The sequence below is a fragment of the Artemia franciscana genome, chromosome 5 (genome assembly GCF_032884065.1).
Source record: "Artemia franciscana chromosome 5, ASM3288406v1, whole genome shotgun sequence".
NCBI classification, from domain to species: domain Eukaryota; kingdom Metazoa; phylum Arthropoda; class Branchiopoda; order Anostraca; family Artemiidae; genus Artemia; species Artemia franciscana.
In genome coordinates this window covers 4231705-4250000 of record NC_088867.1, presented here as the reverse complement: position 1 = coordinate 4250000, position 18296 = coordinate 4231705, and the positions used below count along the sequence as shown (strand labels likewise).

Genomic DNA, 18296 nt, shown 5'->3' with positions numbered 1-18296 from the left:
CAAGTTTTTTTAACGGAAAATAAGCAGCGACATTAAAACTTAAAACGAACAGAAATTACTTCGTATATGAAAGGAGATGCTTCCTCATCAACGACCCACTCTTTACGCTAAAGTTTGACTCTTTCTCTTAACTCTACTTTTTAAAACAGTAAAAAACTTTAGCGTAAAGGGCGGGGCGTTGATGAGGAAGCATCTCCTTTCATATACGAAGTAATTTCTGTTCGTTTTAAGTTTTAGTGTCGCTCCTTATTTTCCTTTAAAAAAACTTGTTTTTTTAATTTAAATTTCTGAACGTTTTTGAATCAATGCATGTTTTGATTTTGGCTCCCCGCAGATGAATAATTAAAGCGAAATTTGCATTTTTTTTTGGTTGGCTAAATGGCTTTCTCATAGTTTTGATCGAATGATTTTGAAAAATAAGGAACGGGGGAGGAGGCCTAGTTGCCCTCCGATTTTTGGTTACTTAAAAAGGCAACTAGAACTTTTAATTTTTTTTACGAATGTTTTTATTAGTAAAAGATAAACGTAACTTACAAATTAGCTTACGTAGCGAACTTCTGTATTCTGATGTTTTTATTACGTAAACGAAGGGGTTCACCCCCCTCGTCAGAACCTCGCTCTTTGCACTAAAGCTTAAATTTTGTTCCAATTTCTTAAGAATGACCCCTGAACCACAAAAGCCATAGAATAAATAGTTGAAATTACTAAAAATACTTTAGCTTTAAAGAGAGAGAGATATTAGGAGGAGGTGAGCCCATCATACGCGTAATAATTTCTGTTCGTTTTAAATGTTAATGCTTCTCCTTACTTTCACTTGAAGAAACTTTTTCATATTTATTTTTTCATGGTATATTTTTAAATAATGCTAGATAATTCTGCACTCCCTTCATGAAAATTTTCTTCCCCCATGACAAATTCCTCCAAGGAAAGTTCCCCCAACATATCCCCCTCTTCTCAACCCCCCCCCAACTTAAAAATCCCCCTGAAAACGTATGTACACTTCCAAATAACCATTACTATATGCAAGCACTGGTCAAAGTTTGCAACTTGTGGCCCATCCCAAGGGAACTCTGGGGGAGTAAGTCGTCCCCAAAGACATAGTTATAAGGTTTTTAGACTACGCTCAATAAAATGGCTACCTCAGAATTTTGATCTGGTGACTTTGGGAAAATAATTAGCGTGGGAGGGGACCTAGGTGCCCTCCAATTTTTTGGTCACTTAATAAGGGCACTAGAACTTTTCATTTCCGTTAGAACGAGCCTTCTCGCAAGATTCTAGGACCACTGGGTCGATGCGATCACCCCTGGGAAAAAAACAAACAAGCAAACAAATAAACACTCATCCGTGATCTGCCTTCTGGCAAAAAATACAAAATTCCCCATTTTCCTAGATAGGAGCTTGAAACTTCTACAAAAGGGTTCTCTGATACGCAGAATCTGATGGTTCAATACTCATACAGAACTTTCATCCATCAGAACGATAATTTCCCTCTTTGCTCTTAGCGATTTTTAATGTCAATATTTCTGTTTTCGTATTTATACACAATAGTTCAATATATTTAAAAATATGTATATGATGTATTTAAACATCAAAAATCCAGCTGTAGAGGTTGTTCTGGCCTCAGTGATGCAGAATATCAATTTTCACTCAGAATTGTCATCCATAAGAACAATAATAACCCTCTTTCCTCTAAGCGATTTTTAATGTCAATATTTCTGTTTTCGTATTTATACACAATAGCTCAATATATTTAAAAATATATATATGATGTATTTAAACATCAAAAATTAAGCTGTAGAGGTTGTTCTGGCCTCAGTGATGCAGAATATCAATTTTCACTCAGAATTGTCATCCATAAGAACAATAATAACCCTCTTTCCTCTTAGCGATTTTTAATGTCAATATTTCTGTTTTCGTATTCATACACAATAGTTCAATATATTTAAAAATATATATATGATGTATTTAAACATCAAAAATACAGCTGCAGAGGTTGTTCTGGCCTCAGTGATGCAGAATATCAATTTTCACTCAGAATTGTCATCCATAAGAACAATAATAACCCTCTTTCCTCTTAGCGATTTTTAATGTCAATATTTCTGTTTTCGTATTTATACACAATAGTTCAATATATTTAAAAATATATATATGATGTATTTAAACATCAAAAATCCAGCTGTAGAGGTTGTTCTTGCCTCAGTGATGCAGAATATCAATTTTCACTCAGAATTGTCATCCATAAGAACAATAATAACCCTCTTTGCTCTTAGCGATTTTTAATGTCAATATTACTGTTTTCGTATTTATACACAATAGTTCAATATATTTAAAAATATATATATGATGTATTTAAACATCAAAAATCCGGCTGTAGAGGTTGTTCTGGCCTCAGTGATGCAGAATATCAATTTTCACTCAGAATTGTCATCCATAAGAACAATAATAACCCTCTTTGCTCTTAGCGATTTTTAATGTCAATATTTCTGTTTTCGTATTTATACACAATAGCTCAATATATTTAAAAATATATATATGATGTATTTAAACATCAAAAATTAAGCTGTAGAGGTTGTTCTGGCCTCAGTGATGCAGAATATCAATTTTCACTCAGAATTGTCATCCATAAGAACAATAATAACCCTCTTTCCTCTTAGCGATTTTTAATGTCAATATTTCTGTTTTCGTATTTATACACAATAGTTCAATATATTTAAAAATATATATATGATGTATTTAAACATCAAAAATCCAGCTGTAGAGGTTGTTCTTGCCTCAGTGATGCAGAATATCAATTTTCACTCAGAATTGTCATCCATAAGAACAATAATAACCCTCTTTGCTCTTAGCGATTTTTAATGTCAATATTTCTGTTTTCGTATTTATACACAATAGTTCAATATATTTAAAAATATATATATGATGTATTTAAACATCAAAAATCCGGCTGTAGAGGTTGTTCTGGCCTCAGTGATGCAGAATATCAATTTTCACTCAGAATTGTCATACATAAGAACAATAATAACCCTCTTTCCTCTTAGCGATTTTTAATGTCAATATTTCTGTTTTCGTATTTATACACAATAGTTCAATATATTTAAAAATATATATATGATGTATTTAAACATCAAAAATCCGGCTGTAGAGGTTGTTCTGGCCTCAGTGATGCAGAATATCAATTTTCACTCAGAATTGTCATCCATTAGAACAATAATAACCCTCTTTGCTCTTAGCGATTTTTAATGTCAATATTTCTGTTTTCGTATTTATACACAATAGTTCAATATATTTAAAAATATATATATGATGTATTTAAACATCAAAAATCCGGCTGTAGAGGTTGTTCTGGCCTCAGTGATGCAGAATATCAATTTTCACTCAGAATTGTCATCCATAAGAACAATAATAACCCTCTTTCCTCTTAGCGATTTTTAATGTCAATATTTCTGTTTTCGTATTTATACACAATAGTTCAATATATTTAAAAATATATATATGATGTATTTAAACATCAAAAATCCGGCTGTAGAGGTTGTTCTGGCCTCAGTGATGCAGAATATCAATTTTCACTCAGAATTGTCATCCATTAGAACAATAATAACCCTCTTTGCTCTTAGCGATTTTTAATGTCAATATTTCTGTTTTCGTATTTATACACAATAGTTCAATATATTTAAAAATATATATATGATGTATTTAAACATCAAAAATCCGGCTGTAGAGGTTGTTCTGGCCTCAGTGATGCAGAATATCAATTTTCACTCAGAATTGTCATCCATAAGAACAATAATAACCCTCTTTCCTCTTAGCGATTTTTAATGTCAATATTTCTGTTTTCGTATTTATACACAATAGTTCAATATATTTAAAAATATATATATGATGTATTTAAACATCAAAAATCCGGCTGTAGAGGTTGTTCTGGCCTCAGTGATGCAGAATATCAATTTTCACTCAGAATTGTCATCCATTAGAACAATAATAACCCTCTTTGCTCTTAGCGATTTTTAATGTCAATATTTCTGTTTTCGTATTTATACACAATAGTTCAATATATTTAAAAATATATATATGATGTATTTAAACATCAAAAATCCGGCTGTAGAGGTTGTTCTGGCCTCAGTGATGCAGAATATCAATTTTCACTCAGAATTGTCATCCATAAGAACAATAATAACCCTCTTTCCTCTTAGCGATTTTTAATGTCAATATTTCAGTTGGGACGAGGGTCAGTGGCGTGACTCTGTAAGCTTAGCCAGAGTCGACCCAGCTCTAAATGGGTACCTGGAGAAATCTGGGGAAGGTAAACAGGAAGGGTGTGTGAAAGCACAGGATGGCTGGCCCCCAACCCCCCATTGCACTTCCTGGCTGAAGGGCCAAGAAACGGAGATCAGCACCGCCGGTAGGGACTGTAAAGTCTAATGCCGTATCCTTTACCTTTTTTTATTTCTGTTTTCGTATTTATACACAATAGTTCAATATATTTAAAAATATATATATGATGTATTTAAACATCAAAACTCCAGCTGTAGAGGTTGTTCTGATGTCAATCAATTGTTCTGATGTCTTTCAAGAGGTTTTTAATGTCAATATTTCTGTTTTCCTATTCATATACAATATTTCAATATATCTAAAAATATATGTATTATGTATTTAAACATAATTGCTTTTAGCGAATTTTAATTTCAATATTTCTGTTTTCCTATTTATATACAATATTTCAATATATTTAAAATTATGGATGTGATGTATTTAAACATAAAAAACCCTGCTGTAGAGGTTTTGCTGGCTTCAGGAATGCAGAATATCAATACTCACGCAGAATTTCCAACCTTAAGAACAATAATACCCATCCCCGTCCACCCAAACTTTGCAGTAGAAATATTATTATTGACTTACTAAACAAAACTGCTGTTCATCGTAAATTTTAACTAATTTTAAATTTTGTTTCCAAATTTTGATTACAATCCAACGTCTGAACTGTTAGCACAATAATACCCCTATAATAACAAGTTCTAGTGGTGTTTTTAGGTCACTATAAGGTCAAGGAACAATAATACCGCTTTCCGTCCACCCAAACTCTGTGGTAAAAATATGAGTATTGACTTATTAAACAAAACTTCTATTCATCGTAAATTTTAACTTATATTAAATTTTGTTTACAAATTTTAATTGCAATCCAACATCTGAATTCTTAGAACAATAATACCTCTATAATAATAAGTTCTAGTGACCTTTTTAGGTGACTACAAGGTCAAAAACAATAATACCCATCTCCGTCCACCCAAGTTCTGTAATAAAAATATCGGTATTGACTTATTAAACAAAATTTCTGTTCATCGTAAATTTTAACTTATATTAAATTTTGTTTACAAATTGTTTGTTTACAAACAAACAAGATTACAATCCAACATCTGAATTGTTAGCACAATAATACCCCCACAATAATAAGTTCTAGTGACCTTTTTAGGTGAATATAAGGACAAAAAAACAACAATAAACATCTTCGTTCACCCAAGTTCTGTAATAAAAATATTAGTATTGACTTATTAAACAAAACTTCTGTTCATCGTAAATTTTAACTTATGTTAAATTTTGTTTCTAAATTTTGATTAAAATTTGATTAAATTTTGGTTACGCCAAAACATTGAGAAAGAGGGTAGCTTCTTACTTTCAGTTGAAAAAAACTTTTACTTTAAAATGAAAAAGGAAAAATCTCAGGGCAATCAGTAAATGACAATACTATTTGATATTGAAACCTTCCTTTTTTATTTTTTTTTTCCAAACAGTTCGTGGTAACTGTTTGGGTCAATTTGTATCAATAGACAAATTGAAAGAATCGGCTTATTACACTGATTTAAAATGTATAAGATTCACTAAGTTTTGTGTTACCCATCAAAACCTAAGTGCCTAAAAAAATTTGCCCGATGTTCAAAAAAGGGGGAGCACCCATAAAAGCCAAGAAATCTTAATGAAAATCACACAATTAGATTCAGCATATGAAAGAACCCTTCTGTAATGGTTTAAAGCTCTCATCGGCAAAAATGTTGAATTTTGTATTATTTGCCAGAAGAAAGACAACGGATGCGTGTTTGTTTGTTTGTCTTTGCTTTGCTTCTCTTAAGGGTGATCACATACAACCCATAGTCTTAGAATATTAGGAGAGGGCTTATTTGAAAGAAAACTAGAAGTTTTAAGGCCCTTTTTAAGTAGCCAAGGGATTGGAGGGCAACTAGCCTCCTTCCACCTCCTTTTCCCTCATAATTGTCCGATCGAAATTTTGAGACAGCTAATGTGCTCAACATAGTTGAAAGATCCAGTAACTATGCTTTGTGGACAACATGACTCCCCACAGCCCCTGGACGAAGGTCTGAAAGTCATGAACTTTGCCCATTCTACATATACTATCTGTTATTAGGAAGTATACAAACATTTCTGGAGGGGGGCTGAATCTTCTGCAGGAGAGATTCTTATCCACGAGACCCGGCTCGTGAGCGACCCGGCTCAATAGTAACCAAAACTCTAAAAGATGGAATTTTGGTACCAATAGCTACATCAAAAGAATCGCATTTGAATGCTGATTTTAAATATATAAGTTTCATCAATTTTAGTCTTACCCATCAAAATTTACGAGCCTGAGAAAATTTACGTTATTTTAGAAAATAGGGGGAAACACCCCCTAAAAGTCATAGAATCTTAACGAAAATCAAACCATCAGATTCAGCGTATCAGAGAACCCTACTAGTTTCAAGCTCATATCTACAAAAATGTGGAATTTTATATTTTTTGCCAGAAGGCAGATCACGGATGCGTGTTTATTTGTTTGTTTTTTTGTTTTTTGTTTTTTTTTCCCAGGGGTGATCGTATCGACCCAGTTGTCCTAGAATGTTGTGAGAGGGCTCATTCTAACGGAAATGAAAAGTTCTAGTGCCCTTTTTAAGTGTCCAAAAAAATTGGAGGGCACCTAGGCACCCCCTCCTACGCTAATTATTTTCCCAAAGTCAACGGATCAAAATTCTGAGATAGCCATTTTATTCAGCATAGGCAAAAAACCTTATAACTATGTCTTTGGGGACGACTTACTCCCCCACAGTCCCCGTGGGAGGGGTTACAAGTTCAAAACTTTGACCAGTGCTTACATATAGTAATGGTTATTGGGAAGTGTACAGACGTTTTCAGGAGGATTTTTGGGTTGGAGGCAGGGGTTGAGAAGAAGGGGATATGCCGGGGGAACTTTCCATCGAGGAATTTGTCATTGGGGAAGAAAATTTCCATGAAGGGGGCGCAGGATTTACTAGCACTACTTAAAAAAAAACAATGAAAAAATAAATATGAAAAAGTTTTTTTTCAGCTGGAAGTAAGCAGCATTATTAAAACTTAAAACGAACAGAAATTATTACCCATATGAGGGGCTCACCTCCCCCTAATACCTCGCTCTTTACACTAAAGTATTTTTAGTAATATCAACTATTTATTCTGCGGCTTTTGTGATCCAGGGGTCATTGTTTATGAATTGGGACAACATCTTAAGTTTCAGTGTAAAGAGCGAGGTACTGACGAGGGGGCGAACCCCCTCATATATGTAATAAAAACATGAGAATACAAAAGTTCTTTACGTAAGCTAATTTATAAGTTACGTATATCTTTTACTTATAAAAATATTCGTAAAAAATTAAATGTTCAAGTTGCTTTTTTAATTAACCGAAAATCGGAGGGCAACTAGGCTTCCTCCCCCTCTCTTTTTTTCTCAAAATCATTCGATCAAAATTATGAGAAAGCCATTTAGCTGAAAAAAATAAATATACAAATTTCGTTTTAATTATTCCTCTGCGGAGAGCCAAAATCAAAACATGCATTGATTCAAAAACGTTCAGAAATTAAATTAAAAAAAACAAGTTTTTTTAAATGGAAGTAAGGAGCGACATTAAAACTTAAAACGAACAGAAATTACTCCGTATATGAAAGGGGCTTTTCCTTCTCAACGCTCCGCTCTTTACGCTAAAGTTTTTTACTGTTTTAAAATGTAGAGCTAAGAGAAAGAGTCAAACTTTAGCGTAAAGAGCGGGGCGTTGAGGAGGAAAAGCCCCTTTCATATACGGAGTAATTTCTGTTCGTTTTAAGTTTTAATGTCGCTCCTTACTTTCATTTAAAAAACTTGTTTTTTTATTTAATAATCATAAAACGTGTCGTGACCGCCTTGCTTTTTATTATTAAACTTTAAATTTCTCTGGGAAGCAGGATTTTTTTTTCTTTGTCTTTCAAGAGTATTTTAATGTAAATATGTTTTTTTTCAGATATTTTTGTCACTTTTATTGTTGCAAGGTAAAGAGTCAATATGACGTTAAAATACAATGAAATATTTAAAGATCATTAGTTTGGAATTGGTAATTTTAGAAAGAGACGATGTTTACACTTTCAAAGAAGAGTTTGATCAATCTAAAAGGTCTGGGAAGGCGTTAATGTCATTTTATTGTCATTTTGATTAATCTATAAGATCTGGGAAGGCGTTATTGTTATTTAATTATGTTAAAATTGATAAATAATGAAATATATTTTTAAATAAATGTGTTAAATTAACTTTTTCTTTTTCATTAAAAAAGAAAAATTTAGTTTTATTCCATCAGCTAGCTATTATTTCACCGGTTACGACTGTTCAACTTCTTTTGTCTTCGAATCATTAGTGTTTTTGTTCAGATACACACAATTTTTCTCCTCTAGAGCTTGTTTTCTTAATGGTGCTTATAAAAGGTAAGGAAAAAGGTACCTGACTGCAAATGGTTGACAAAAGATCTGAATTAGCCTGGTCAAAAACAAGTAATGCAGTTACAGGGACTTCAAATGGAAAGCATAGCCAAGTAATGTGTCTAGTAGTGGCCACTTAAGGGTCCCTTGGCATTTGAATTTGGGAGCAAAATCTTGATGGTGTCATTCCTAAATGACCCAAGTTCAGAAAGAAAAATTCTAAGCCAATGCTCTATCGTGCTATATGTTTTTCATCATTCAGATTAAGAAAATTTATGAATGACATAAAAGTTAATTAAATAACAATAACGCCTTCCCAGATCTTATAGATTAATCAAAACGACAATAAAATGACATTAACGCCTTCCCAGACCTTTTAGATTGATCAAACTCTTCTTTGAAAGTGTAAACATCGTCTCTTTCTAAAATTACCAATCCCAAACTAATGATTTATAAATATTTCATTGTATTTTAACGTCATATTGACTCTTTACCTTGCAACGATAAAAGTGACAAAAATATCTGAAAAAAATATATTTACATTAAAATACTCTTCAAATACAAAGAAAAAAAATCCTGCTTCCCAGAGAAATTTAAAGTTTAATAATAAAAAGCAAGGCGGTCACGACGCGTTTTATGATTATTAAATAAAAAAAAAATAAGTTTTTTAAATGAAAGTAAGGAGCGACATTAAAACTTAAAACGAACAGAAATTACTCCGTATATGAAAGGGGCTTTTCCTCCTCAACGCCCCGCTCTTTACGCTAAAGTTTGACTCTTTCTTTTAACTCTACATTTTAAAACAGTAAAAACTATAGCGTAAAGAGCGGGGCGTTGAGAAGGAAAAGCCCCTTTCATATACGGAGTAATTTCTGTTCGTTTTAAGTTTTAATGTCGCTCCTTACTTTCATTTAAAAAAAACTTGTTTTTTTATATTTAATTTCTGAACGTTTCTGAATCAATGCATGTTTTGATTTTGGCTCTCCGCAGAGGAATAATTAAAACGAAAGTTGTATATTTATTTTTTTTTGGCTAAATGGCTTTCTCATAATTTTGATCGAATGATTTTGAGATAAAAAAGCGGGGGAAGAAGCCTAGTTGCCCTCCGATTTTCGGTTAATTAAAAAGGCAACTTGAGCTTTTAATTTTTTACGAATCTTTTTATAAGTAAAAGATATACGTAACTTATAAATTAGCTTACGTAAAGAACTTTGTATTCTCATATTTTTATTACATATATGAGGGAGTTCGCCCCCTCGTCAGTACCTCGCTCTTTACACAAAAACTTAAGATTTTGTCCCAATTCATAAAGAATGACCCCTGAATCACAAAAGCCGCAGAATAAATAGTTATTATTACTAAAAATACTTAGCGTAAAGAGCGAGGTATTAGGAGGAGGTGAGCCCCTCATATGGGTAATAATTTCTGTTCGTTTTAAGTTTTAATGCTGCTGCTTACTTCCAGCTGAAAAAAAACTTTTTCATATTTATTTTTTCATTTTTTTTAAGTAATGCTGGTAAATCCTGCGCTCCCTTCATGGAAATTTTCTTCTTGACTTACTTATTTTGACTTAAGTCTCCTGCCGGGCACTGCTCGGTGTAGAGAGTGACGTCTGCCTCCTCCACCCACTTCGGTCCATGGCGAGTATTTGCTCTTCGCCCTGTCTGATGTTTGCCATCGTCAAGAACTCGGACAGGCTATCGGACCAACGTTTCTTCGGTCGACCGCGAGGTCGCTTCCAACCAACTTTTATAGGGTCGAAGTCATAGATCAACTTTGCGGGTAGATGTGGTGGCATACGAAGCAGATGCCCGAACCACCGTAAGGTTCGCTCGGCTGCTTGAGTCGAAAATCAAGACTGCTCTGTGAGCTGCAGAAGCTTTTCATTGCTGACAAAGTCGGACCATCGTAGGCCCTCAATCCTCCTCAGGCTCTTTGCATGAAATACGTCTATTTTCTTGAGGGTTGCAGCTGATGCTTGCCATGTCTCAGATCCGTAAAGAATCACTGAGCCGACTAGAGTGTTGAAGATCCGCAGTTTCGTTTTGCGACTGATGTTTGGTTTTTGCCAGAGGTGACGATTCAGTCTACCCATGACAGAAGACGCTTTAGATAATCTCGCCTGCAGTTCGGGGAGAAGTGAGCCATTTGAAGAAATTACGGAGTCCAGGTAGGTGAACTCATTAACAACCTCGATGCTAGTGGTGCTGTCCAGGCTAACTGGAGAGTTAACAGCAGGAGAAGACGGGTCTATGGCCATAATTTTAGTTTTATTCCAGTTTATATGCAGTCCTACTTTGGCAGCCTCTTCTCGCAGAATTCGGAGCGCTTCCAGCAGCTGCTCCATGGAGTCCGCCAGAGTGGCCAAGTCATCGGCAAAATCAACATCTGTGATGGTATGATCTCCGAATTTGAGCCCAAAGCTGAGACGTGAAGTGGTTTTTGTCATAACGTAATCTATGATGACATTGAAGAGCTCTGGGGCCACTGCACATCCTTGGCGCACCCCAGTCGTGATTTGAAAGAACGGGCTGTGCCGACCATTTACTTGTACACAGCTCTCCGTCCCATGGTGCAGCGCCTTGAGAAGTCTGCAATATTTCTCGGGTAGGCCAGTCAACTCTAGAATCCGCCAAAGAGCTTTTCGATCAACTGAGTCAAATGCAGCACGGAAGTCAACGAAGGCAATAAATACTTTCTGTCGGAACTCTTCTCTACTATTTGTCGAATCGTGAAAATCTGCTCGATGGTTGAACGATCCGACATAAAACCAGCTTGCTCCGGTCGCCGGATTTTTCGAATGAGGCTCCGGCATCGATCCAGCAGGACCATTGAAAACAGTTTGCCAGGGACTGACAGTAGTGTTATTCCCCGGTAGTTGGAGCAGTCGCTTCTTGAGCCTTTTCTCTTCCATAAGGGGATGATGACACCCTCCCGTGGGTGTTTTCCCCCACATTCCCCCCCATGGGGAAAAATTTTCTTCCCCCATGACAAATTCCTCGATGGAAAGTTCCCCCGGCATATCCCCCTCTTCTCAATCCCTGCCTCCAACAAAAAAAAATTCCTGAAAACGCCTGTACACTTCCCAATAACCATTACTATATGTAAGCACTGGTCAAAGTTTTGAACTTGTAACCCCTCCCACGGGGACTGTGGGGGAGTAAGTCGTCCCCAAAGACATAGTTATAAGGTTTTTCGACTATGCTGAATAAAATGGCTATCTCAGAATTTTGATCCGTTGACTTTGGGAAAATAATTAGCGTGGGAGGGGTGCCTAGGTGCCCTCCAATTTTTTTGACACTTAAAAAGGGCACTAGAACTTTTCATTTCCGTTAGAATGAGCCCTCTCACAACATTCTAGGACAACTGGGTCGATACGATCACCCCTGGGAAAAAAAAACAAAAAACAAAAAAACAAACAAATAAACACGCATCCGTGATCTGCCTTCTGGCAAAAAATATAAAATTCCACATTTTTGTAGATATGAGCTTGAAACTAGTAGGGTTCTCTGATACGCTGAATCTGATGGTTTGATTTTCGTTAAGATTCTATGACTTTTAGGGGGTGTTTCCCCCTATTTTCTAAAATAACGTAAATTTTCTATGGCTCGTAAATTTTGATGGGTAAGACTAAACTTGATGAAACTTATATATTTAAAATCAGCATTAAAAGCGATTCTTTTGATGTAGCTATTGGTACCAAAATTCCATTTTTTAGAGTTTTGGTTACTATTAAGCCGGGTCGCTCCTTACTACAGTTCGTTACCACGAACTGTTTGATTCCACGACGAGTTTCTATCTCATGATCATTCGCAGCAATTTTATATTTTTATAAAATTTTAGTTTGCCGTCCGATTGGAAAACGTTTCTTTTAATATTTTGCATATTTGGAGACAAATTGTTTGATTTAAGATCCTTTTGCGTTTAAATTTTACTCTCTTTAGTAATTGGTAAACATTGCAATCAATTTTCACCCTTCGAAGTTATACAATCATGTATGCATGTTTTATAGCAGGCTTTCAAGACCTTTAGCTAATCAAGACTAACAATCTCCACCTTTTACTCTTCATGACAAAACTTTCCTTTAAAATAAACAATAAGCACAGGAAGCTATGACTAGGCAGGCAGAGCCAACACAGTGAGGCTTGGTTCAACGTAAGCCTTTACTCTCTGGGTGATTCAGAGGGCCCGACCGATATACCGTCTGGCCGATATTATCGAGCCGATACAAGGGGCAGTTTCACTGTCGGATATAAAAAAAATCGGATATAGGGTGATTTTTTTTATGCAAACGTACCCAGATGATGGCACAAGAATGATATCCTCATGTAATATATGCTTGTCCAGTTCTTAGAGGTGGAGCCACCAGCTAAGTCTGATCATGCTGAAGATGGTAGTAGATGTGAGTCAAATGCAATCAAAGTACATTTGTTGTCTAATTCACTGTTCGACATTATTGTAAGTTCAATAACGTGCAACATCTACCTAAACAACTAAACAGAATGCAATAAACCATGCATTTCTGTTTAATGAACGTTCGCTTACGCGGGTGAAAGATCCAAGATTCAGTCGATTAAAACCATAAAATCCAGTCAGGGGTGCGGCTAAGGGGGGAGTGATGTGTTAAGGTAGGAAGGGGGAATTTCCAAATTTTTGATGCTGCATGCCGGCACCTTGGAAAAAATACCTATTTACCATGGAAGTTTAGCTTGTGTCCGCATTTGTTGGCATACTGGGCGATTATGTCGACCCATTGCTTAAATCCCTCCTCCAAACTCAAAACCCTACCTGTATCCCTGTATTTAGTGGGCCTAGCATGAATTTATTAAGAAAAGACCCTTTCATATGAATGTAGAGCAAAGTTTTCCCATTAATATGTGAACGATTAAAATACAAATTCCCGCTATTGACATGTAGGTTTCGAATAATCAATTCGATTAATGTCTTACATTTCTGTCAATCAGATTTTCACATATTTATGTTTATGTAACTAAACCGACTTAAAAAAATTTACTGTTCAGACTAGAAATTTATTTGGTTTAATTTTTCGTTCCTAAATCCTTTTAAATGATTTTTTTTGCATTATTTGGAATCCACGGTGAATTATTGAGGCTATTCTATTGTGCATAATAGATCAGGGAGAAACATGTGAGTATGTATATGTGCTGAGACAGCAGGGTTTAAACATAGGGTAAGATTTTTTTCTAGAGGGGAATCTATCAAATCCTCCTCCGTTTTTCGGAACGTCCACGCATCAGAACTATACTTGGCAACTTCTTTACTATAGGTTCCAATATTCTAATCTTGGTTCGCAAATTTGTCTTCCTATTCTTTCGAACTTTTTTCAACTGGGAAGAAATACCTTGGGTCTTCGCTATTCTACTTTAAACATCTACAATAAGCCCACCGTCATTATTAACAATACTACCTAGGTAAGTGATGCTGTTCACCTAATCAATTTTCTCGTCATCCAACATCACCTTTTCCCCTTCACTTATCCGTAGTCTTAGGGACCTTTAAAAGCTTATTAATTTTGCTAACCTTTTCATATAGGAATGTTAAATCATAAGCATAATCTAAGTCTAGGAGAGTTTCACTTCCCCAGTTGATTTGTGTTTTCCCATTGCCTTTGCTATGCTAAAGGCCGTATCCTTTACCCTTTTTTTTACCTTTTGCTATGCTACATAGGACTCAGCCCATAGAAATGATCCATTTAAATCGGAATCGAAAACAACCCTGCTCAATTCCTGATTTAACACACAATCAGCACACAACCTAATATCCTACCTTAACCGCAGCAATTTTAATCTCATACATAGCACTAATCACTTTAAAACAAATTTTACTTTGATGGTATTACTAGCCAAACACTCTGTCAGCATAAAAAAATTAAAACAAAATCAAAACAAATATTGTTTTTGAGGACAAAGGAAAATATTTTGCCCCTTCTCTTAACGCAAACTTTAAATTCCCTCCCCCCAAAACAAAACTGTTTCTCAAAAATTTTAGCTCAACCCCTGAGCCGTGAGACCAAGCTGGGTAGACTTACGGCACATTCACAATGAGATTTTACAATTACCAAGATGTAGCTGGTGCTAATTCCACACGATCAGGTTTTCATTCGATTTTCTGATTGGATGAAATTTAATGGAAAATTCTGAATGGTTCAAGTTAAGGCTAGGTAAATCTCTGTATTAGTGAAATCTTATTTTAAATGTGGCTTTATCAAAACTATGAATAATAGTCATCATCAATGATGAACGAGATACAAAATTGGCGCTATAGTACTGAGTAATTTTTATTTTTCATTATGTCATGTTTAATATCGTTGGGTTTGTCTTGACGTCTGAGCCACTGTAACGTTGCTTGGGTGTCAAGATTAACTGTACTAAATAATGGCAGCTTATATTTGTAATGTTCAGTATGTACCATCACCGTATTTTGTCCTGTTTTATTATAGCATTGATAAATTAAAATACATATCAAAAAGTTAAAGCAAAAAACACTTTAAAAGGCATTTTCTTTGGATATAACTTGTTAATTTCTTTACAGTTCCACCGAGCGTTTCTGCCTCGAATCAGCTGATTGCATCTCCGCTTAAAGCTTTTGTGAAACTGGATTGCTCAGCTCAGTCATTTCCTAAGGCCACAATATCGTGGTATCATCAAAAAGGTAAGTACTTTTAATATTTTGTTAAATATTTCAACTGATTTGAGCTTTTCACTTCTCGTTGCTTAGCCCCCAATATACGAAAATAAAGAAATTGTGTAGATAAACTACTACTACTACTACTAATAACTCACTGCAGCACCAAGCCACCTGAGGCCAACACAGCTACGCACGTTCCTCCTCCAACCTAATCTATTCAAGGCCGCCCTCTTTTCATCCTGCCAGGAAGTTCCCATTTCCTTTAAATCTTTATTTATGACATCCTCCCAACCCAAACAAGGACGACCTGCTTTCCGTGTAGCCCCAGGCGGTTGGCCAAAAAAGACAATCTTCGGCAATCTGTCATCCTCCATCTGCATAACGTGGCCTAGCCATCTCCACCTTTCTTTCACTATAGCCCTAGAAAGTGGGATTGAACCACATTTTTCGTACAACCTACTGTTTGAAATACGGTCAGTCAGCCGGGTACCCAGAACAATCTGTAGGCAATTTCTCTGGGAAAAAAATTTAGTGAATTTTCGTCTGATTTTTGGAGCGCCCATGCTTCAGAGCTATATTTGACCACTGTCATCACTGTAGCTTCCAATATTCTGATCTTGGTTTGCAGACTTATCTTCCTATTCTTCCAAACTTTTTTTAACTGTGAAAATACACCCTGAGCCTTAGCTATTGTACCTTTAACATTTTCACTGCTCCTACAGTCTTTACTAATAATACAAGCAAGATAAGTGAATCCGTGTTTAGATAAAACTTACTGTAATTAAAAAAATACATCAAAACTGTGAATTAGATGGGAATTAAAAGTTCAAAATAAAATTGCTGACAAAAACAAATTTAAACAAAATAATTAAAGCGTTAATATTACCGCCATAATTTTTTAAAGTGGCGCGGAATAGAAAAAGAAGTATTCGTTTTGTCTTCCTGTTTTAAAAGAAATTTTGTTTGAACAAGAGTCTAAAGTCAGCTGATTGTATCTCGGTTCAGTTGATTGCTATCTAAAGTTATTCCAGTGAGTTAATTGTCTGTCTTCTAATTTTTTTTGTGAAGGCTGCATTGCTCCACTCAGTCGTTTGTTAAGGACAAAATATCATGGTATCATAAAAAAAACTACCTTTTTAAAATTACAATGATTTCTTAAATTTTTAACTTTTAAAATTTTTCAAATTTTCGATTCTTAGCTCGTCGACTTTAGAATTTAGTTTAAAATAAAATAATCAAGATAGCCTAATCCTTGGAGATAGATAGTTTTCATGAGCACAAGATGCTTTCAAGCAGTGTGGTCACAGATTCTTTAACATGGACATTTGTCTCAAAGAGATCACATCAGTGATTTCTAGAGATATAATGTGAGGTCATTACTTTCGTTAAGTTAATTGGAATCAAAGAACTAGTTCAAAATAAAAAAATAGTTTGAAATAAGATAGACCTATGAATTAGGTGGAAATACAAATTAAAGACGATAAATTTAGGTCAATGGTGCCGCCATATTTCCTCTGATCCGCGGGTTTTTTATACTGAATTTCTATCTGAAAATAATGGCACTAGGCCGATATTAAAAAATAAGAAAAGTAACTTGAAAATTAAGAATTTTTATGGAAGATATTATGTCCAAATACTTACCCGTGTCGCCTCAATAATTTAAGTTGCCCTATTTTATGGAATTTGATTCTGCTAATAATTTTTGACCAAACCGCAGCTCCAAATCTTGTCTGTATAAAGTATGTAAATATAAAAAAAAGGCAATTTTTCATTTGAATACAAGGATTAACATTAAGAAAATATCCTGTATTTAAGGGGAATTACCCCATCTCAGGTTCGGCTTTTCAGGCTAAAGTTTTATTAGAGCTTTGCTGACAACATTTAAAAAGCCAAAAATATAGCTAATGGAGGATTTTAGGTATCTTGATTTTCAAGGCATTCTTTCAAAACATCTCAACTGAATTTTTTATGGTATGGCTTATGGCTAATGTGCATCAATAATCTCTTCCATTACAATTAAAAATATTTTTATCCCATTCCCATTGCCCGTGTGTTATAGAATTAACTCTTAATATATCGGGAACACTCCCCGCATATGTGGGGAGCTCCCCGCATACGGAGAATGATTTCTGTTATGTTCAAAGTTTATATTTTCTTCCAATTAAAGAAAGTTACTTTTACGTAATATAATCTACGTTCGTTTTGCTACAATACCGAGAGTTATTCTAACACTGGGAGGGGTTAAAACCCCCCACTCTTGCCTGTAAAGTTTGATTTTCACACAACAATACTTTAAGAAAAAGGATTCGTTTAGTTGATTTTTTCAACCCCCTCAGCATGCCTTCAATCCCTCAGCATATCTGCTACATATTTATTCGTATGCATATTGTTCCAAATTGAAAGATATCCCTGGTTATGCCCATATTCATCCGTACACGTGAACTATTTCATGGAGAGTTGGAAATTGGGGTCTAAAAATGTACGTTTGACGCCTTAGGTGCTCCTTCCGGCTAAAAAGCGTCTGCTAGCCTAAACACTAGTAACTGGTATACTACGACGAAGGGTGATTTTTATGTAAGGTCTTTTTGAAGATAAGTACACGACGAAAGATTATTTCAAAAAAGTAAGTTTATTTTCAGGAAGTACATACTTCACTTTATTTAACGTCATAGTTGCTAAGTTTGTTCAAAAACTTGTCATAGTTTTCAACTAATTAAAAAGTAACCTCTTTACAAATTAAGTGATAAGAAAACAAGCTTTTTTATATGTTACATATATGAGAGGGTTCGCCCCTTCGTTAATGTCTTGTTCTTTACGCTAGAGTTGTTTTTAATACTTTCAAAAGAGCTATTTTTTGTAATTAAATTGTCTTCGTGATTCAGGGGTCATTCTTAGAGAATTGGAACAAA

General features: G+C 34.9%; 1 protein-coding gene and 1 long non-coding RNA gene across 6 annotated transcripts in view; one reads left to right on the top strand and one right to left on the bottom strand.

The window, feature by feature from the left end:
- Nucleotides 1-18296, top strand: part of LOC136026899 (protein amalgam-like) — a 214682-nt gene that overhangs the window by 168999 nt on the left and 27387 nt on the right. For all 5 annotated transcript variants that reach the window (XM_065703722.1, XM_065703718.1, XM_065703721.1 and 2 more), the window contains one exon: nt 15292-15411. In XM_065703722.1, the coding sequence (XP_065559794.1) occupies nt 15292-15411 (120 nt within the window). The remainder of the gene's footprint in view (nt 1-15291; nt 15412-18296) is intronic.
- Nucleotides 1-18296, bottom strand: part of LOC136026901 (uncharacterized) — a 107391-nt gene that overhangs the window by 73723 nt on the left and 15372 nt on the right. The window lies entirely within an intron of this gene.